Source organism: Carcharodon carcharias, chromosome 20, assembly GCF_017639515.1.
Source record: "Carcharodon carcharias isolate sCarCar2 chromosome 20, sCarCar2.pri, whole genome shotgun sequence".
NCBI lineage: Eukaryota > Metazoa > Chordata > Chondrichthyes > Lamniformes > Lamnidae > Carcharodon > Carcharodon carcharias.
In genome coordinates this window covers 69,256,238-69,278,090 of record NC_054486.1, presented here as the reverse complement: position 1 = coordinate 69,278,090, position 21,853 = coordinate 69,256,238, and the positions used below count along the sequence as shown (strand labels likewise).

Below are 21,853 nucleotides of genomic sequence, written 5' to 3'. Positions count from 1 at the left end.
GCACAAGCCAGGTAGTGTGATGGAATACTCTCCACTTGCCTGGATGAATGCAGCTCCATCAACACTCAAGAAGCTTAACACCATCCAGGACAAAGCAACCCGCTTGATTGGCACCCCGTCCACGAACCTTCACTCTCTCCACCACCGACGCACAGTACCATCTACAAGATGCGCTGCAGCAACTCACCAAGGCTCCTTCAAAAGGACCTTCCAAACCCACAACAGCTACCTACAGAAGGACAAGGGCAGCAGACATATGGGAACACCACCACCTGGAAGGTCCTCTCCAAACCACTCACCATCCTGATTTGGAAATATATCACTGCTCCTTCATTGCTGCTGGGTTAAAATCCTGGAAGGCCCTCCCTAAAAGCACTGTGGGTGCACATACACCACATGGACTGCAACGGTTCAAGAACACAGCTCACCACCACCTTCTCAAGGGCAATTAGGGATGGGCAGTAAATGCTGGCCTAGCCAGTGACACCCATAACCAATGAATGAATAAAAAAAAATGTTTTTTAAAGTTCGGATGCAGCTTCCTCTATTTATTCTCTCTATTAAGAGGGCACAACGATTACCACCAGGCTCACAGAGGCCATTTCTGGTGGAGGAAGAGGAACCATAGAAAGGTTATGGTGCAGAAATAGGCCATTCAGGCCATTGTATCTGTGCCAGCCAAAAAGAGAAAAAAGAAACTAACCACTCATTTTAATTCCACTTTCCAGCACCTGGTCTGTAGCCCTGCAGCTTACAGCACTTCAAAGGTACCTGGATCTGCATTCGAAATGAGTTGAGCATTTCAGCCTCAGCCACCAACTTAGGCAGTGAATTCCAGATGCCCACCATCCTCTGGGTGAAAAAGCTTTTCCTCATGTCCACTCTAATCCACTACCAATCACCTTAAATCTACATCCCCCAGCAGTGACCCCCGAGCTAGGGGAAGCAAGTCTTTACTGTCTTCCCTATCTAAGCCCCTCATAATTTTGTACACCTCAATTAAGTCACCCCTTAGACTCCTCTGTTCTAAGGAAAACAACCCCAGCCTCTCCAATCTCTCCTCAAAGCTGTAATTTTCAAGCCCTGGCAATATTCTTGTAAATCTTGTAGACAGAGACACAGAAAGAGAGAGGGAGATACAGAGAGAGAGAAAGATTGAGAGAGAAAGAGGGTGAGAGAGACAGGGAGAGAAACAGAGAGAGAGAGAAAGAGAGAGAGGCCGAGATAGAGAGACAGAGAGAGAGAGAGACAGATAGAAAGACAGAGACTCACTCTAGAGCAATTATTTCCTTCCTATAATGTGGTGACCAGAACTGTATACAAAATTCCACCTGTGGCCCAACCAGCAGTTCCATCATTACATTCCTGCTTTTGTATTCAATGCCTCGCCAATAAAGGAAAGCATTCCACATGTCTTCTTGATCACTTTGTCCGTCTGTCCTGCCACCTTCAAGGGCCTGTGGACATGGACTCTCACTTCCTCAACTCCTCTCACTAATTTCCCATTTATCGAGTATTCCCTTGCTTTGTTTGTCCTCCCCAAATGCATTAACTCACACTTTTCTGGATTGAATTCCATTTGCCAATTTCCACCCAATCAAAACATTGCTATAATTCTGGAATCAACAGCTATCCTCTTCACTATCAACTACAAAGTCAATTTTTGTGTCATCTGCAAATTTCCCAATCACGCTTTCCACATTTAAGCCTAAATCATTAATAAACAAATTAATAAATACAATTAATAAAACAAACAGCAAGGGCTCCAACACTGAGCCCTGTGGAACACCACTGGAAACTGTTTTTCATTCGCAAAAACATCCATTGACCATTGCCCTTTGTTTTCTGTAACTCAGCCAATTTTGGATTCAACCTGCCATCTTCCCCTGTATCCCATGAGATCTCACATACCTGACCAGTCTGCCATGTGGGACCTTTGTCAAATGCCTTCCATGTAGACAAGATCCACTGCACTACCCTCATGAATCTTTCTTGTTAATTCCTCAAAAAAATGTATGAAGTTAGTAAGACACAATCTTCGCCTAACAAAACTATGCTGACTATTCCTGATCAATCCATGCCTTTTAAAGTGACAGATTATCCTGTCTCAGAATTGGTTCCAATAATTTCCCCACCACCAAAGTCAGACCGGCCTATAATTTCCTGGCCTATCCCTGGCACCATTTTTAAATAATGGTACAACGTTTGCAGACCTCCAATTGTCTGGAGCCTCACCTGTATCTAGTGAGGATTGGAAAATGATCCTCAGAGCATCCACTATTTCTTCCTGTGATGTTTGTGTTTAACGTTTATGCTTTTTTGTAATAGGACATTTTAGTTAAAAAGTAGTGCTATATAAATAAAAACCTGCCAGTAGGGTGTGCTAAGTCCCAAACGTATTGCCCTCTGGTGTAGAGAAAGTATAAAGGAACTTTCCGGTTTTACACAGGAAGTGCGTGTTCAGAAGCAGGTACATGTATGTGTGTTTGTATTCTTAATTGTTAATAAATAACAAAACACTTCAAATGGCGACGAGGATGGAATCATTATTAGGGGCTTTAAAGGCTTTTTATCCAACTACTATAGACTTTGTATTTTATGTCAAGCAAATGGAACAGTTTTTCATTGTGAATGAAACTGAAGAGGAAAAGCAGGCCTCAGTGTTTCTTACAGTCATCAGAATGAAAAATTTCACTTTACTGGGAAATCTCATGCTCCTGCCAAATCAACAGATAAAAGCTTTAAAGAGCTTGTGAACATTTTGAAAAAGCATTTTGATTCCAGACCAGCAACTATTGCCAAGAGATTCAAGTTTCACTAAAGAGAACAGCATGAAAGTGAGTCAGTTTCTCAATTCCTGGCTGAGATGAGAAAATTAGAGGAACATTGTAACTTTTAAGGTTACCTGGAAGAAGCTTTGCATGATTGTTTGGTTTGTGGACCAAGAAATGAAAGAATTTAGCATAGATTGTTAGCAGAGCAAGAGTTGACACAGAGGAAAGCATTCGAGATTGTGCAAAGCATAGAAATGGCAGAGAAACAAGCTGGAGATTTGAAAGCACATTCTAACAATGCCGAAGTTAAAATAGTAAAGTCATGGAATACTTGCTTCCAAACATGTTACAGCTGTAATGGAAAAGGGCATAATGCAGAAGTCTGTAAGTGGAAAACCACTGATTGTCGCTACTGTGGGGAAAAAAGGACACATACAGTGTACATGTAGATCAAAGGCTGATCACAGTAAAGCAGTAGCGCCAAGAAAAGGGCATCATGAAGAACATACAGACAAGTTGCACTTGAAAATTTACAGGTAGTTTAAAAAGATGCATTACTTGGAAACAAAATACAAAAGTAATGCGAGTCCAGGTGAGACTGAAAGTGAAACTAACAGCAACAATGCAGAAGAGCAATTGTATTGCATTCAGTCTGATCTGAAACGAGATAAAGGACTAAAAATTGGCATTGCCTTAAATGGTAAAATGGTTGAAATGGAGGTTCACACTGAAGCATCTGTTTCTATTGCTTCGGAAAAGACATAAGAAAAAATTTTCAAGAAGTGCCATTGGAGGAAACCCTCCTCCAGCTAAGCAGCTACACTGGTGAACTTGTACATGTACTTGGAAAAATGTCCGTTCAAGCTAAATATTGAGATCAAATAGCAAAGTTGCCACATATCATTGTGGACAGAATCTGGCTAAAAGAATTTCAGTTGGGCTGGAATAAAATAAATAAAGTACATTACAACCCCATGTTGCAGTCCTTGTTAGGCAATCATATTGATGTCCTCAAAGAAGGTCTTGGAGTTATTAAAGACATTGAAGCCAAACTTGCTGTGAAGGCCGAAGCTTCTCCAAGGTTCTTCAAACCACGTTCAGTTCCCTACTCAATGCGACAGAAAATCGAGCAGGAACTAGAACAACTTGAAAACTTTCAGCTAATTGAGAAAATTGAGTGGACAGCTCCTATAGTCCCTGTAGTGAAAGATGACGGGTCTATCAGAATATGTGGTGACTATAAAAATACCATTAATCCTTCACTGGAAGTGCATCAGTACCCCCTACTGAAAACTAAGGACCTGCTCACTGCTCTGAATGCAGGTGAATTATTCACAAAGCTTGACCTATCACAGGCATTTTTGCAAATGCAGCTAAGTGAAGATTCCAGGAAGTATACAACTATTAGCACACACAAAAGTCTATATCAATTCAAACGATTACCATTCGGAATCGTGTCATCACCAGCCTTATTCCAGCAGACCATGGATAAAATACTGCAGGGCCTCCCTGGTTCTGCTTCCAAAACAACATGCTCAAGGCCGAGAAAAACTCCCAACTCATTTGAAGAGCCTAGGCAGGGTCCTGCCTAGACTGGAAAAATACAGCACCCACTGTAAGAAATCCAAATGCTCGTTCCTGAAGCCCTCAGTGGAGTACCTGGCACATGTGATCGATGAAAATGGCCTCTCAACCTCACCTGGAAAGGTGGAGGCAATGGTGAATGTACCACAGCCCAAAAATGTTTCGTTTGTTTTTGGGACTTGTGAATTACTACAGCAAGTTCATTTCCAGTTTGGCTACTAAGGCAGCACCACAGAATAATCTACTGAAGAAGAATGCAAGATGAGATTGGTCACAAGCCTATCAGGAAACTTTCAAGAAACTCAAACAGGAGCTCACTTCTGCTATAAAGTCCTGGCACATTTCGATGAAAAGCTGCCTGTCAGCCTGGCTTGTGATGTATCTGGATATGGTGTTGGAGCTGTCATCTCCCACACATTTCCTGATGGCAGCGAAATGCCCATTTCATACACCTCATGCACATTGTCCAAGGGCAGAACAAAATTATACCCAAATTGAGAAGGAAGCTCTTGGACTAATCTATGGAGTCAAGAAGTTCCACCAATATTTGTATGGGAGCAAATTCATGTTAGTTCCAGACCACAAGCCTTTAACCTGGTTGCTTAGCCCGAAGTCACAAACCCCAGCACTTGCTGCTGCATGCCTACAGAGGTGGCACTGATCTTATCTGCTTGCTAGTGTAAAATTACATTTTGCTCTACTGAGGATCATGAAAATGCAGAGGCACTTTCCAGACTTCCTTTGCACCACAGCTCCACAACCTGAAGTGAATTCACTGCTTTCAATGTGAACCAGGTAGACATGTTACCTGTTAAAGCGATTCAAATTCAACTTGAAACACAGGATGCTGTGCTCTCCAAAGTTCACCTGTACACAAAGAAAGGTTGGTGTGCACCCAAGAAGTGACTACTAAGCTTAAACCTTCCTACATGCGTAGATTTGAGCTGACTCTGGAAGACGGTTGTTTGTTTAGGGAATCAGAGTTGTTATTCCTCCAAAATTCCAAATACAAGTGTTAGAAGAACTTCACCTCAGTACATGGGAATCGTCAAAATGAAAACATTAGCTCATCTACATGTATGGTGGCTACACCTGGATAAACACATTGAAGGCATGGTCAGTTATTGTCTTCCATGCCAAGGAATGAAGTCTCTCCTGCACCATTACGTCCATGGGCTTAGCCTGACCACCCATGGCAGAGACTTCATGTGGACTTTGCCAGACCATTTCTCTGACATACGTTCCTGATTGTGGTGGATGCCCACACAAAGTGGCCTCATGTTATTCCCATGAAGTCAACTACTTCAACAATGACCACTGATGCTCCCTGGAATGTGTTCACTACTTTTGGATTGCTGGAGCAGCTTGTGTCTGACAATGGCGCACAGTTCACATCATTTGAATTTCAAACATCCCTGAAAAACAATAGGACCAAGCAGACTCCCATCTCGCCTTAACACCCATCCTCAAATGGTGAAGTGGAGCACTTTGTCCAGACATTCAAACCGCCATATTGAAGGGGGGAGACACAAACAGATTGGAAGTTGAAGCTGAAGAACTTTTTGATGATGTATCATAACACTTCACATTCAACACAGGCGTATCTCCTGCTGAGCTGAAGTTTGGAAGACAACTGTGTACCAGAATGGATTTGCTGTGTCCAGATTTGAAAAGAAAGATTGGTTCAAGACAACTTGATCAGAAAAGATCACATGACACAAGTAAACCAGCTCGTGATTTTAATCTGGATCAGTCTGTTTGGGTCTGAAATTACTGTGGAACACCAAAGTGGCTCCTGGGGACAATCATCAAGCGTCGAAGACCATTGACCTATGATGCTGAATCTTCCTGTGGAATCTGGAAGAGACACACTGACCAGATTAAAGAAGCCCAATCCAAGGAACTAAATTTCCAGGGTCTCTAGTCACAGTGGAAGATTTCTGGGAAACATCTGCTTCAGTTGGTGAAACCTGACTTGATTCAACTGACAAACCTGTAGCACCTGTAGCTGCAACTGTTGAACCTGAACAGAAACCAGTGGAACAGCAGAACCTTCCATTTCTAAGCAAACAAACCGGGATACCCAAGCCAACACTCCTGTCTAGACTAATGCGAATCTGCAAACCGCCTGACTGATTTGTTCCTGGCTAAAGAGGGAGGAGATGTGATGTTTGTGTTTAACGTTTATGCTTTCTCGTAATAGGACATATTCGTTAAAAAGAAGTGCTACATAAAAAAAACCTGCTAGCAGGGTGTGCTCAGTTCTGGATGTATTGCCCCCTGGTGGAGAAAAAAATAAAGGAGCCTTCCGGTTTTACACAGGAAGCGGGAGTTCAGAAGTAGATTCGTGTGTGTGCGTGTACGTGCACTTGTATTCTAAATTGTTAAGAAGTGACAAAACACTTCACCTCCCTGGCTTCCTTCAACAGCCTGGGATACAATCCATTTGGCCCTGGTGATTTATCTACCTTCAAGGATGCCTGTCCCTCCAGTACTTCTTCTCTCACTATGCTTATTGTATCTAATATTTCACACTCCTCCTCTTTAACTACAATGTCTACATCATCCCTCTCCTTAGTGAAGACAGAGACAAAGTACTCATTGAGAACCCACATCTTCAGCATCAACAAACAAGGTACCATGTACATCTCTGATAGGCCTTTTCCTTAGTTATTCTCTTGCTCTCAATGTACTGGTAAAACATCTTAGGACTTTACCTGCCAAAATTTTTTCATATCCTGTTTGCTTTCCTAATTTTCATTTTTACTTCACCCTGTACTTTTATACTCCTCTAGGCTTTCTACCAAACTTTCTACCAAAGTATTAAGTCTTTTGTGACTGTCATAAGCTTTCTTTTTCTGCTTTATCTTGGCCTGTACGCTTCTGGATAAACAGGTGGCTCTAGATTTGGCAGTACCACCCTTTTCCTTTGTGGGGACGTGTTTACACTGTGCCCATAGAATTTCGTCTTTGAATGCCTCCCACTGATTTGACAGTTTCTCCTTCTAGTTGTGGTATCTAGTCCACTCTCGCCAACTCACCTCTCAGCTTTGTAAAATTTATCTTCCCCCAATTTAGAACTTTTACTCCTGTTCTATCTTTGTCCTTTTCCATAATTATATTAAATCTAACTGTGTAACAGTCACTATCTCCAAAATGGTCCTCCACTGCTACATCTACTTGTCCAGCTTCATTTCCTAAGACTAAATCTAGAATTGCGCCCCCTCTCATTGGACTTGTTACATGCTGGCTAAAAAGGTTCTCTTGAATGCAGTTCAAGAAGTTTGTGCCCTCTGTGCCCTTTACACTTTTCATATCCCAATTGTTATTAGGGTAGTCGAAGTTCCCAACGATCACTGCCCTATTGTTTTTGCACTCAGAAATCTGTCTACATATTTGCTCTTCTAACTCACTTCCACTATTTGGGGGTCCATAGTACACTCCTAGCACTGTGGCTGCCCTTTTTTTTATTTCTGAGCTCAACCTATATGGCCCCATTTGATGCTTCATTGAGTATATCAGCCCTCCTCATAACTGTAATTGATTCTTTAACCAATAATGCTACACCCCCACCTTTTTTATCCCCCTCCCTATCCTGCCTGAAAACTCTATATCCAAGGATGTTGAGCTGCCGTTTTTGCCCCTCCTTAAGCCAAGTATCCATTATAGCAATTATATCATGTTGCCATGTGTCTATCTGTGCCCTTGGCTCATTGGCTTTATTTACTATGCTCCTTGTATTTATATATTTATCTTTTAACACTGCCAAATTCCTGTGCTGTACACTTTGTAACCTGTGCTGCTTCTGTCAGAGTCACTCACTAATTCTCCATCTCCCGTTCCCTGCTCTGAATTTGCCCTCAGGTTCCCATCCCCCTGCCCATCTAGTTTAAACCCCACCCCCCCACCCCACCCAAAAGCACTAATAAATCTCCCTGCGAGGATATTCAACCCAGTCCTGTACAGGTGAAACCATCTGGTTTGTACGGGAGGAGGAAGAGGGGGAAACAGGAAGGAGGCATCCAGACCTCTTTGCTCTAGATGGGCTGCCCAGGAGCACCTGCTAAGACTCCAGTTCCCTTAGGACGTCATCCCTTTGCCATCATTGCTCCACAATTCCCCACATTCGCATTTATCTGTGAGCTCCCATTACAGAAATCATTTGCTCAAAATCCTACAAGAAAAGCCGCCAGCCAAAACCTTTCCATAACAATGTTATCCAACAAACCATCCAGTACTACAAGAACTATTCGCCCTTGTGCATCCCCTCAGTGTCTGTCTTGCAGCTGTGGTTGCCCGGCCTAGTGCTCCAATGCCATACTATCCCTGTGGCTGCAGAACCACTACTGACTTTCACTGGAGGAGATTACAGATGGACTTGCAAGATGCCATCAGGCAGCTCTTGGCCCTGAGGATCCTGTTTTTGAACTACACCACCTTGACATGAGTGGCAGGCTGGGTTACCCAGCTGACAGGCAACAGCAAGGGAGCTAGCAGAATGTCATTGATGGGAGCATGAATAATTTCTTCCTGAGCAAGTTCCTGCTCCATGAAGCCATTGCCACCCGCCCCAGGCAATGCACCTGCATTTCCTAGTAATCTGTTGGCAGGTAGGTTCCTGAAGTGCTATGTGAGCTTGCATTCCCCTCGGAGCACTGTGATGCGCAGCCATGGAGGCTGCATTCCGAACTTGCGTGGCATCAAGAATGATTATCATGACCTGCATCAGAGTTTCCGTTGAAACACTAAGGCATTGGGTGGCTTCCGCCTGTGCTGCAATGGAAGCTAATACAGCTCCCAGATGCTGTATCATGGCTGGGTCCAAAAATGCAATCATGACGTTGGCCACCACTTCCATGTTAGAAAGTAATGGCTCCAAGCTCTGGGTGATGCTCTACGCCACATTGGAGCTGTACTCCTAGACAGTAACAAGAGGTTGTCCAGCATGTCTGTTCGTGCAGCAAGGATCTGTGTCCATGTGCATCAACATTCTCCTGTATGCCTCTCCATTTAAATTCACATCTGTATCCTCTATAGCAGAACCAGTCTGTGACCTTGCATTCCAGGGAGATGGCATACAAACTCTCCTTTCTCCCTAGCCCAGATACAATCTACTCATGCCCGGTAACTAACCATGTGCAGATCCTAAGATTACTTGCTAAGCTACATGTAGTACTTGTAGCGGAGTTGCTGGCTATGAGTGTCAGATCAAATGATGGTGCTTCTTCCTCAGAGGTCATGGAAATGAAAAGTCAGCATGAATTTTGCATGCTGTCTGTCTCAACAGCATGGGTGTGAGCTGATCACTAATCACGGGCCCAGTGCCCAAAAACTGGAACAAACCAATTTTTAGCCCACAGAGTTTGCAGAGAGATATAAATAGGTTAAGTGAGTAGGCAAGAAGGTGGCAGGAGTATGATATGGGGAAATAAGAGGTTATTCACTTCAGTAGGAATAGAAAAACAAAATATTTTTAAATTATGGGCAACACCTATGCCACCACTGTGTATTCAAAGCCTCTTAATTTTTTTACCCGACCATTATCCACAGCAGAGGCGGAAGCAGCCTGCTAACTATTATGCCCTGGTGTCTGTGATGACATTCCCACCACCCCACCCCCATTATTGCATTTAGTCCCCAGAATGGAAAATTCCACCCATTGTCTCAGTGGGTCAGCCATTTAGGACTGAGAAGAGCAGAAATTTATTTACCCTGAAGATTGGGAATTTTTGCAATTGTCTGTTAGAGGGCTTTTTAGCTGTGTTCTGATGAGAGGTCATCAACCTGAAATGCCAGGTTGGATTCTCATTCTCCAACGGGTAGGTAACAGGAGTTGGGAAGATTCTCGGCTTGGCCCGCCCATCTCTGGAGGAAGCGCCCACAGGGATGGGATTTTCATTGTTTGGGGGGGAGGGGGTGGTGGCAGTGTGCCAGTGTAGGCTGCAATCAGCCAAACTGGTGAAAAATTCAGAGGCAGCCACAGGGGCTGCTGGGTGTGGAGTGGGGCTGTTTAAAAGGCCTACCTCAGTGCTGTGGGACTTTGCCCCAGTTAAATTAAAAACAGAAAGGACCTCCAGCCCTCAGCACCACTCCCCCATACACTCCCCATGCCATCTATATGCCAGCTCATGTCCCCAAGCATCCCCTACAGCCCCTCATGACCCATACCAAGATATGGCACTTCCATTCCCATTCATCAACAATCTACTGTATTGAGCCAATGAACCTTATAGTGACAGCAGGAAGAGTGAAATAAGTTTTTTTAAGAAGTTATTCATTGATAACTTTTCACTTTCTTAAAAAAAACTCCTTCTTACTAAAGACCAATAAAAGTGTCAATCATCCAGACTATTTAAAGTATCAATAGAAGACTCTGCAAGCAATTGAAAGAGGCTTGCACACTTTCCTGGCCAAGACACTGCTCTTGCATCCACTCAGAGTATTGCTACACATTTCCCTCCATGAGAGTGGCCAATCTCTCATGGTCGGAGCTCACGCGGTTATGCCCCCAGAACAATGTGGAGCTCATGACGGCGATGGATTTTCCTGTTCGCAGTCCAAGAGTTTCCACTGCCTCAGGGAACGCTATCAGATGTCTATGCATCTGCTGCTGATTGGACAAAGTGTGCCCCAAAAAGTGATTCATGAAGCTCCACATTCCTGCCCACTGGAGGATCATCATGATTGTCCTTCATCCTCCAAGAAGGATTGTGTGCAGATATTTCTGACTCTGACACCTCTTCCTGTACTCTGATGCTGTGTCCTTCAGCCTGTGTCACTGACTCGACAGATGCGCTACATCCCTCCGATGTGCTGGTATCTGAGTTGAAGGGCTGTGCACTAGTATGATGTGATGTTACATCTTCGTATATCTCTTGCTCCTTCTGATGCCTGAAGAATGAGGTGGCCCAGGGGTGGGATGAGGGGCAGGGGGCGGGGGGGGGTGGGGGTTGTTAGTGAGCAGAGCTGGAACCTGCATGAAACACAGAATGAGATATTTAGGTATAGCCCTTCACATCGTGAAAGCACGCTGATGCATGCCACTGCCTTTAATCATGCTCACACTGCCATTATGACGCAACGCCATTGTTGCACTCCTTCTCATATCACATTCCTTTCTGCTCAGTGAGGCAACAGCAGGGTCTCCACCATTACCACTATGCTCCAAGGTGATTTCAATCACCTGCTACTTATTTATTCCACCAGACAGCTGTTAAGGCACTCTTGAAATCTCCATGGCCATCTGTTCAACTGAGCGAATTGTTTTGAGCCAGGCTGACCCAGCCCCAGTCCGGACCATATCTGTGGAACAACAACATGACTTTATGTTAGCCTGATATATTGCATGCAGGGATATTTCTCTTCACTGTGTCTGTGCATCACAGTGTTCATTCATGTGTTCTGTGTGCATCTACACAAGCTGCTTATACATACAAGCTTCAATACCAAGGCAGAGGTATGTGTCAGGTCTCCCACCTTAGTTGCAGCCTGCAGGAATGAGCCTTCCCTCGGACCTATGTGTGGATGAGCCAAACTACTTACCTTGCCAGAACGCAACAGATCAGAACCTTTTCCTGCACTGAATCCAGGGAAGTGCATGCTGTCCTGCTGCTTTCGCCCCAATCACAATTTGTACCCAGGCTTTCTTGGCTGTGGCAGGTGGATTTCGATAGCCAGCAGGGTACAGGAGGGATCTCCTCCTCTGGACCTCTTCCATTAACATTTGAAGGTCCCGATCTGAGAAGCACAGAGCATCTGGACCCCTCTCTCCTCTATGTGACATTCTATGAATAAAAATTTAAGGCAAAAAAGGTCCTGAGCCATTCAGATTACAATGCCCTAATTCATTTTTATATGCTTACATGCACTAACAATTTTCTGCATATCAATGAACACTGTTAAGGTTTGAGAGGTGGAGAGAATGGCTCTGCACAAGTGCTTGGTACCATGGATGTTGCGGCTGTTACTCCAAGATAGCATGCTGTGCTCCAGGACCACTGACAGCCCTATTGGTTTCCTCCCTCCTGGTCACACTATTACAATTCGCAGCTGTGAGGGACCTTGTCAGGGGGCAACAGTGTGGGTGCATCCTGACAGATAGGTGGCAAGAGGGCAGGTGGATAGGGTAATAAGCATGGCACTGTTCAGCATTCACCTACTGAGTCTTGGTAGCTGGCTATATCACTGCAGAATATATGTACCAAGTCGTGGTGGCAAGGTGATGCAGATCTAACAGCATCTGTGCAGAGAAAAAAAATGTTATTGTTTCTAGTTGGTATGACTCTTTTCTGAAGCTCTGAAGAAGTCATATGGAATCGAAACGTTAACTTTTTTTTTCTCTTCACAGATGATGTTAGACCTTCTTTAGTTTTTCCAGCATTTTCTGTTTTTGTTTCAGATTTCCAGCATCCACAGTATTTTGCTTTCATTTTTAAAAGTCAGGTTCATGGAGCGGGAAATTCTCCTCACTCTGCGCATCTAACTCTCAGGCAAAAATCCAGGCCTGTGGTTTAAGACACCTCTGAGGTGCTGTTAGCCACAACTCTTTGAAAAGCTGGTCCAACTCCATGAAAATGGTGGAGGACTAAGACATACCTATCCCCGCAATGCAGAGGGTGCAGGTTTGCAATCCCTGAAAGTTGGAAACCCCAGGAATGGTGTCCCACCACCATGCTCCCAGGTGGACTGGGCGAAAATCCCGCCTGTTTCTCTCTCCACAGCTGCTGCCTGAAGGTTCCCAGCATTTTGATTTCAGGTTGCCAGCATCTGCTGCATTTCACTCTTGTCCTAACGAACCCATTGCTGGCTCATTGTGATCCCAGCCCAGTGCCCCATAACTCACCCACAAGTGTACCCCCGGCCAGGCCAGGCCCCGCCCCGCCAGGCGATCGACCGGGGGGGCGGGGCTTGCGGTCACGCGCTCAAGCCCAAGCACGCGCGCTGCGGTCACGCGCTCAGCCCAAGGACACTCCGTAGCAGTGCTCGTGCGCGGGCGGAGCTCGCAGTGGCGGGGGCAGTGCGCGCTCCGGCGGGAGACAGGGAGCAGCAGCGATGAGCGAGTCCAGCCGGCGGGTCAGTGACCACAAAAATTACACCGGCTGCAAACGGCCTCGAAACGGGGGCAATAAAGTGACAGTGGTCCTCGGTGCTCAGTGGGGGGATGAGGGCAAGGGGAAGCTGGTCGACCTCCTGGCTACCGATGCTGACTTTGTGTGCAGGTGTCAGGTAAGGATATGTCCCAGCGCAACAGGTCAACTTGTGTATAACCGAGTAAAAAGGAGGCTATGGAATATACTGCTGTACTGGAAACAGATATGTTGTGAGAGAATATATTCATAAAATTTCTTTTAAAGTTTATAACATATAAGGCATGCAGCTTCTGTTTCATTCCAGTATTTCATATCGCTTGCGGTTTCTGCATACCGCCAGGGTCGTGAAAATCAGGTCTGATTTTAACCTTTCTGGTTGTAACACCAATCTGCCTTGAGAGTAGGTCAGTTATCCAGCCCGGGGAATGAAGTGCTACTTAAAAAAAATCACTAAAAATAGACGTATTTTGTTTAGTTAAAAACCAGCCTCTGATTCAAGCAAGGTCGGTCGTCCTCTGACGCAATTGTAACTGATAGTTAAGGCAGGTGTTTTTAGCAGTTCTGTGAGCCAGCATTTGCTGCACGGGAATAAATATCAAACCGAGTCAAGCATACATTTTTTTTTAAATGTTGAGACAAGTTTCGATATATGTATGAACTTGATTGTGCAGTTGTAACTAAAGTGTATTTCAATAAGAGGAATGAACTTTTTTTTTATTTGAACTGCCGAGTGGTCAATAGATACATTCATGCTGAAGGAGGGAATTTAGTCCAAATTATTCACCTGCAGAAAAATCTGGTCATCTCATACAACCGTCTCAAACGATTACAAGAATGTTATCCTACCCAAAAATGTATTTCAAGTTTTGCACAATGTTTGGAGAACTTCCTGAAATCAGCCCTTAATTTTCCTTTTGCCTGTTTGAACATAATTGTCACCATAAAGCCTTAGCTTTGGAACAGATGGTATCACCATCTGTACTTTACCATTAAAAAAACACCAGTTACTAGCACAAGTTTGTATTTTTTGGTCAATATTAATACAGTATCAGTGAGTGGGAGCTGATAAAATCACAACTGCCTTGAAAATTTTACAAAATCATCTTTTTCTTGTTTTAGTAAAGGAAATAGTACTTTAAATGGAAGTATTTGGACTGTAAATTAGTTTACATTTTATGTTTTGTTCAAATTGTTACCTGGAGGGAATCCTTCACTAAACAACTGTGTTTGCACAAATACACTTTACTGAGATGAGCTGCAAGTGCTTTCAGAAAGTGCACTTGTATATCAGTTTATCCATTTAGCAGTGGAACAGCCTACACTCAATCTGTCCCTTTGTTCATCGATGTAGCCCGGAAGCTACAGCTTAAAAATGCCAGAATGTACATACATCTAAAAAAATACCAAACTCTTTTTCGAGGGTTCCTGGCTGTAACTTTGATGTAGAACAGCCTAAGGGTGTGTTCTTTAGAGCCTTTATTCTTTGACCTGGTTGTGAATATCTTCCATGTTTTAACACACATTACTTGGGCTAAGGGCAGAATTTCTAGCAGGTCAAGGGGAAAGGAAGCTCCAGGTTACAGAGTTCCGACCTGCATTGTTTTAAAATATAAGAACAATTCAAGAAGAAACAATGATGAAAGTAGAAATTCCCAACTGGAACCACCATAGCAGCCAGCTGCTGGTGCTAACCAGCTTTCCTGATAATCTGGCTGTGAATAAAGGTTAGAGTTCAGAAAAGCAATTAGATACTGGACTAAAGACACAATTGACTAAGACTAAGTCAATCACCATCCTGACTTAGAAATATATCACCGTTCCTTCACTGTCACTGGGTCAAAATCCTCGAACTTCCTTCCTAACAGAACTGTGGGTGTACCTACACCACATGGACTTTAGCGGTTCAAGAAGGCAGCTCACCACCACCTTCTCAAGGGCAACTAGGGATGGGCAATAAATGCTGGCCAAGCCAGCGAAGCCCACATCCCTTGAATGAATAAAAAATGATTGACAAGCAGCAGATTTTAGGGATATAGATTATCTAAATTCATCAACAAAGTAAAATCTCGAAGCAATACACTACAGGATAATCTTAAAGGTAAACTGTCTTCTCAAACCATGATTTGTGATCAAATCAACTGGCAAATGTCATATCCTTTACAAATAGCATGCACAGAAATGTTAATGACATTTATTTAAAAAGTGAAGAATTAATAAGTTGTCCATGGAATGTTTTTCTACTTGATTTTATTGATCAAGTAACATTGTCTCTGGGGAGAGTACATTCCACATATTTTTCAGCAAAAATCAGATCCAACTGCATTTTCATTAAGTTTGCAGAAAGGACCACAATGTCCCAACTTCAGCTTCAAATTTTACTTAAACTTTACCTTAAATATTCTATATTGCTCAGACCAGTGTGAAAACCACGTTTGCAGTATTTCTAAAATGGAAGGTTAGCCGTTCATTAAACATGCACAACAGTTGAACCCATTATTTGGCATATGATCCTGCCTAAGCATCCACATTTAAATTTTTCCCCTCACTGATTTCAGCATTATTGAAAGAACAGCCATGGGGTGATTTTGAGATGGAAAAATTAAGAGCCCAAAATTGAGGCAAGTAGCATTGCTGCCCCGGTAAGCCTGACAGTTGATCTGCTACAACATTCAGAGGTCTGTCACTGAGACAGCTATCTAAAATAATTGTTGGTCTTCTTTCACATGCCCTAATTATATAGCTCAGACCCTGATTGCAATTTTAAGGTACTCTTGTGATACACGTGCCTCACCATGTGTGCCGGCAACTGTTCAGCAGTTAACGTTTCGAGTAAAGAAGAGTCTTATGGACTCGAAACGTTAACTCTGTCTTTCTCTCCACAGATGCTGTCAGACCTGCTGAGTTTTTCCAACAATTTTTGTTTTTGTTACTATCCTTACCCGATCTGGCCTATATGTGACTCTAGTGTCATGTGGTTGACTCTTAGTTACCCTTTAAAGTGCCTAGAAATCCTTTGAGTTGTATCAAGCTTCTTTCTCCAGTTCAAGGCAGCAGCCCTCTGTCGCCTTCTAAGGGCAACTAGAGTGGGCAATAAGTGCCAACCTTATCGGTGCCACCCACATTCAGATAATGAAAACAATTTTGTATTTTACACCATTCATCTGTTTTACTGCAATCCTCCTTTCCTATTCTAATGATGGCTCTTATTTCATGTATCTTGCTGCATCTTTCACATTTTTTATAGAAATACACATGTTTTCTATAGATAGACTTTAGCACACCAGGGAAGTGCACTTTACATTGGAACATAATCAGTCAAATGAAGAACTTGGTCCATGTTGCCTTGGCACATAGCTAATAACCCTGACTGCTTCCTTTTGAAACTCTTTAAAGTTTCTTGCTCCACCACCTCTGCTGGTAATCTGTTCCATATAGTTACCACCCTGTTAGTAAAACTGTTATCCTTAATTTATAATATGACCATATATTTTTCATGATAGTTATAATCTTTCAGTTCTGGTAATAATATATTTGCATTTATATAGCACCTTAATATGTCAAATGTTCAAGCAATAAATTAAGTAGAAATGTGAAGAGTGTTTTTATATGGGATAATTTGCCAGCTGATTAACTATAGATTGAGGAGAATGAGATGATAAGTATAACTAACACTCAATAGCCTTAATTGTACCAAAACGACTAGAAGCATTTATTTACCTAATGACACAAACAATGATTATTTATATGGAAGTTGATTTACATTATTCAGTGATTACAAAAAGTGCTAAAATGCCAATGTTTTCTCTTCCAGTACATAAAGTTATAAATTATGTAGCAACAGTTCAAATAATATACATGGTTATGACTTTAAAAGTGCTGTGTGATCTTTACATTCATCTGAAAGGGCAGATAGGGTCTTGATTTGGTGTCTCATTGGAAAGACAGCACCTCTGATGGTGCAGCACTCCCTTAGGTACTACACTGGAGTGCCAGCTATGTCTTACAAATGGAACTAGAACCCACCTTTTAACTCAGAGGTGAGAGTGCTACCATAGAACCAAGATAAATTTGTTCTGCTTAGTGGAGAATATATCCAGCACCTGCTTGATACAGCAATGCACTGCAAATTGACTGTTGTTGCTTATGTCGTCCGTTGAGCCTGAGGTATCAAAATTCAGGCAACCTTCAGAGACATAAGCAAAGAAGTGTGTGACCTAGTGCAGGGCTGTGATTCATGTTGAAACAGTTACATAGCGCTGCCACAGTCTCTCTAATGTAATAGAGTTGCTGCTTAGTTAACTGAAGATGAAATGTGTTTCTGTCAGACCTCCTGTGCCTTCCACTCCTACACCTCTCCTCCCAGCAGCTAAAGGTCTTTGCACTCTGACTTGCTGCTTTTCCTCCTCCTAATGTTCCGGCCCCAGTGGCAGACAAGTAGCACGCTCATGTTGGCTGAGTAAGTTTGCGCAGAAGCCCCTGGGCAGAGATTGTCCTACAATTCCAAATAATTGCACAATTCATGAACTTAGCAAAGCAGCCAACAGTGCCAGAAATGGGCCTAAAATCTGCAACCAGTTTAAAACAGCTATATAGAGACATACCTGGATGTATCGGAAAATTTCTTTAAATAACCTTGTTGCCATTTCATTCCTGGCTGGTGCTGCCAAGGATTTGTGGGTAAGTTTTAGAATGATTGATTACTGCGCTCCCAAAGTTAAACTTTGCAAAGCTCTAAGTAGGCCCAAGGATCCTAATTGAAAAATATTTATTGGGCTTCTGCTGCCTTGGATGACTAAAAGTTGCTGAAGTCAATGTTTGAGTCCTGTACAATTCCAGAGTATTTAGGCCACAATATGAAATTCACAGACTTTATGCTGATTTTATGTACAAAAAAAGTCGCTGAGAGTTGAATTTCTTCCCCAAAATGGCTATATGTAAATGTTCAGTTATGATTTTGGGAACAGTTTAAGTGTGTTTTTCTTATTTTAGTCATTGCTGGCTTTCTCTCATGATCCTTGTATAAAAATTCAAGACGTTTGTATGCAAAAGCACCACCATATTCCTATTTAGCAGGGCTATGTATCCAGCCCAGTTCTCCCATGTGGAATAGCTGAAGGTCAGATTGGAGTCGTAAGAAAGAACATGAGAAGGTCAGTTAAATGTTTAGTTGTTGGCAGTCGTACAAGATCTAATGTCATGTCACCAATCACCTCTGACGTTTCAAGATTTCTTTGCATGTTAAGGTGTTTTAAAAACTCATTCAGAAACCCAAGCACAATGAATTGTTGTTTAGAAATAGAACAAATTTGCTATATTATCTTTATATTTTGTGATTCATTCTATGTCCCAGGTAAAAATGTTAGAAGAACTCAGATTATGTGAAACGTATAGCTTGATATTAGGGAAGCATGTTTCTAAGCCACTTTATGTTCTATGAAATAAATAAGATGTACTGAAATGTGAATCAATTTAGCACTCTCACCGAGCATGCAATAAAACAGCATATATAAAATTCTTGATGTTGTTATATTGTACAGATTGAAGTACTGAAGCTTGCTTCCTCGTCAGGCAGCTGTGCACAGTGCTGCTGTGTAGTATCACAGCAGTGGGATAACTATTGTTGCAGTCAAGTGTAAAATATACAGATTAGATGAAATCATTTGGTGCATATTACACAGAGGGGTGATCAGAGAAACCAAAAAGCTATTCATGCACAACTTATTGTTCACAATACCTTAGAAACCTAGACTTTATTAAATAACACTTTTGTCCACAAACTCAGTTACCTACTCAAAAATGCACTGCCTGGTGTGCACTAAAAACATTAAATGGTAAGAACACAACATGCAGGAGTTTATTTTAAGCAGGAGGGAAAAAAGTAAAAAAACACTTGCAATTATATAGCACTTTTCAAGGCCACCAGATGTCTCAAAGTGCTTTACAGCCAATGAAGTACTTTTGAAGTGTTGTCACTTTTTTTGTAGGAAACGCAGTGCCAATTTGGGCTCAGCAAACTTTGACAAACAACAATGTGACACTGACCAGATAACTTGTTCTTGTGATGTTGATCGAGGGATAAATATTGGCTAGGATACCAGGAATAATTCCCCTGCTCTCCTTCAAAATAGTGCTATGGGATCTTGTACACTAACCTAAGCAGGCAAATGGGACTTCAGTTTAACATCTCATCTGAATGACGGCACCTCCAACAGTGCAACGTTCCCTCAGTACTGAACTGGGATGTCAACCTTGTTTTTTGTGCTCATACCCTGGAATGGAACCGAGAACCTTAAGGTGCAACACAATTATGACTCAGAGACAAGACTGAGTCACAGTTAAAACCAATGTAGGGAATTCTACAAAAGCCCCAGGCAATTTTAACACCTGGATATTATTTGAATAAAGTAGGACTGTCTGCTGCCTAAAACTAACAGGAGTAACATCAGGGCAGGAACAAAAATAAGGTAAGGATGCCAGGGACTTGAGGGACCAATACTGGCATAAAGTAAGTGCTGGGGAAGAGGTTTGGTACCTGTACTTGTCCTGGGAGGGAGAGGTGCAATTAAAGCTAAGGGCTCCTTGAGGAACAAGAATATTTTACATTTTTAAACTTACCTTGGCTTCTTTTGGTCACTTAGCAATCCTGCCTCGCCCCCACCCATGTTTTGGATTGGATTGTGCGGGCCTCCCGAATCCAGGTTAAAATTCCACAGCAGTGTTGGAATGTGAATATACAATAGAAAGTAGACTCTGCCTTCCAGTGGTGGGTGGTCCTTCTTTGCCTGTTCTCAGTTAAGTCCCAAGGGGAAAGAGAACACTGTGATACCACCCCCACCTGTGACGTGTTAGAAAATAAATGTTTCTAAATTGCATTTTTATCTGTAAATGCATGTTTGATGTTACACCCTCACCCTTTTCAGGTGATTTGGTGGTTAGCACATTGGGAGCCCCAACATGCTGTATCACAGATTTGAGGATCATGAAAGCAACCAGTTAAATTCCCAAGCTCAGCTGTGCAACTGTCGGGACTTGTGAATTGAGGACCTGCCAGTTCTCTAAAGACTAGAAAGGAAGGGCTAGAAATTAAGTACCCTGGACTCTGCGCTCATCTCACAAACTAGTCACAGGCTGGCTTTAGATAAGTGCTGGCAGAAGTGTGGAAGCAGGTGTCCCTCCCGTTCTTTTAACTGCAGCAGTAATGTGACAAGAATCGAAGTGAGAGAAAGCAAAATATTTAAAAAGTACAACGAAGAAAACATTGTACAGCTGAATGAACAGGAACAGTTTAGAACATCTGCAACACCTAGTTAACAGGATAATGTACGGTGAATATAATACAAAGTATTATAATAAAGCAAATTACTTTTGATTGTTTTTGTATTTGGAATGCATTAAATAAAACATTGGCATTTAACATTTTGAAGAGCATGAGAATTATAGATGGAGTACCAATGATTTACATGGTAAATATTACCAGGAATAAAGTCAAAAGATCATTTAAGTTAATTGAGAAGTTACTTGAAGCTTGAGTAGAATTATTTCATGCTAATCACATTTATCATGGCAAATTGTAAGATGGCTTTCTTTTCCATATTTCTGTAAATGTACTTGAAAATATTGTAATGAATGTACACTTTTACACTAATGCAGCATTTGTCAAAAGTGCTCTCTAAACCATCAGAAAAATGCTTTCAGAATAGCTAGGGGAAAATGTTCTGTATATGGCCTGAATATTCCCAAAATGTCCATCTTTAAAAGCTGCCCACTCAACCTGGATTTCAGTGATGAACTAAATGCTGCTGATTTTAACCTATTCAGACCAATAGGAACATGACAAGTTCAGGTTGGTTTACACCCTGTCCATTGGCATAGTTGTTTAAGTTTTGGAACATTGCTAATCATGTGTATGGACTCTGAACTATCACATACACTGAATATGTAATGTTGGTAACTTGTCAGCTATCTAAGGAAGGAGTGGCTAAGTGGGGAGGAAGCACCCATGGCAGGGGCAGACCTTGTGGGGATGGGTGCCCAATGTGGAAAGGGGAGCCTTAAGAGACGTGCCCCCCACCCCTCCGAGGCCCAAACCAGGGTCATCTCCCCTGGGAAAGGATGACCAGCCATCTCCCACCCCTGACCCCTCTCACCAGCCTCAAAATTGAGACCGGACGGGAAGCAGCCCTTAAGTGGCCAATAATTAAGTTGAGGGCCGGCAGGCCACCCTCGGCCTCACCTGCTCTCCAGTAAAAGTGCAGACAGGAGACAGGTCAGGGGCGCGAGGGAGGGTGGTGGGAAGGCCACCCGGGGAATTTTCCACATCCCCCTACCTGCAAACCAGCCAGTGGGGGACTATAAAATTCTGCCCACTAAATTGCATGTGTCTCCTCTGCTATTCATTTTGTTAAG

The 21,853-nt window shown here is 42.7% G+C and overlaps 1 protein-coding gene and 1 long non-coding RNA gene across 2 annotated transcripts in view; one reads left to right on the top strand and one right to left on the bottom strand.

Moving 5' to 3' along the window:
• Nucleotides 1–11,307: 11,307 nt before the first annotated feature.
• On the bottom strand, nucleotides 11,308–13,235 carry LOC121292195. The gene is made up of 3 exons (XR_005946213.1): nucleotides 13,201–13,235; nucleotides 11,901–12,142; nucleotides 11,308–11,660 (listed from the first exon to the last, which is right to left on the bottom strand). It is a non-coding gene; the product is annotated as an uncharacterized LOC121292195 (long non-coding RNA).
• A 174-nt stretch (nucleotides 13,236–13,409) lies between these two features.
• adss1 (adenylosuccinate synthase 1) overlaps nucleotides 13,410–21,853 on the top strand; it is a 72,854-nt gene continuing 64,410 nt past the window's right edge. Inside the window, exon 1 of the mRNA XM_041214538.1 lies at nucleotides 13,410–13,583. Coding sequence (XP_041070472.1) covers nucleotides 13,410–13,583 — 174 coding nt within the window. The remainder of the gene's footprint in view (nucleotides 13,584–21,853) is intronic.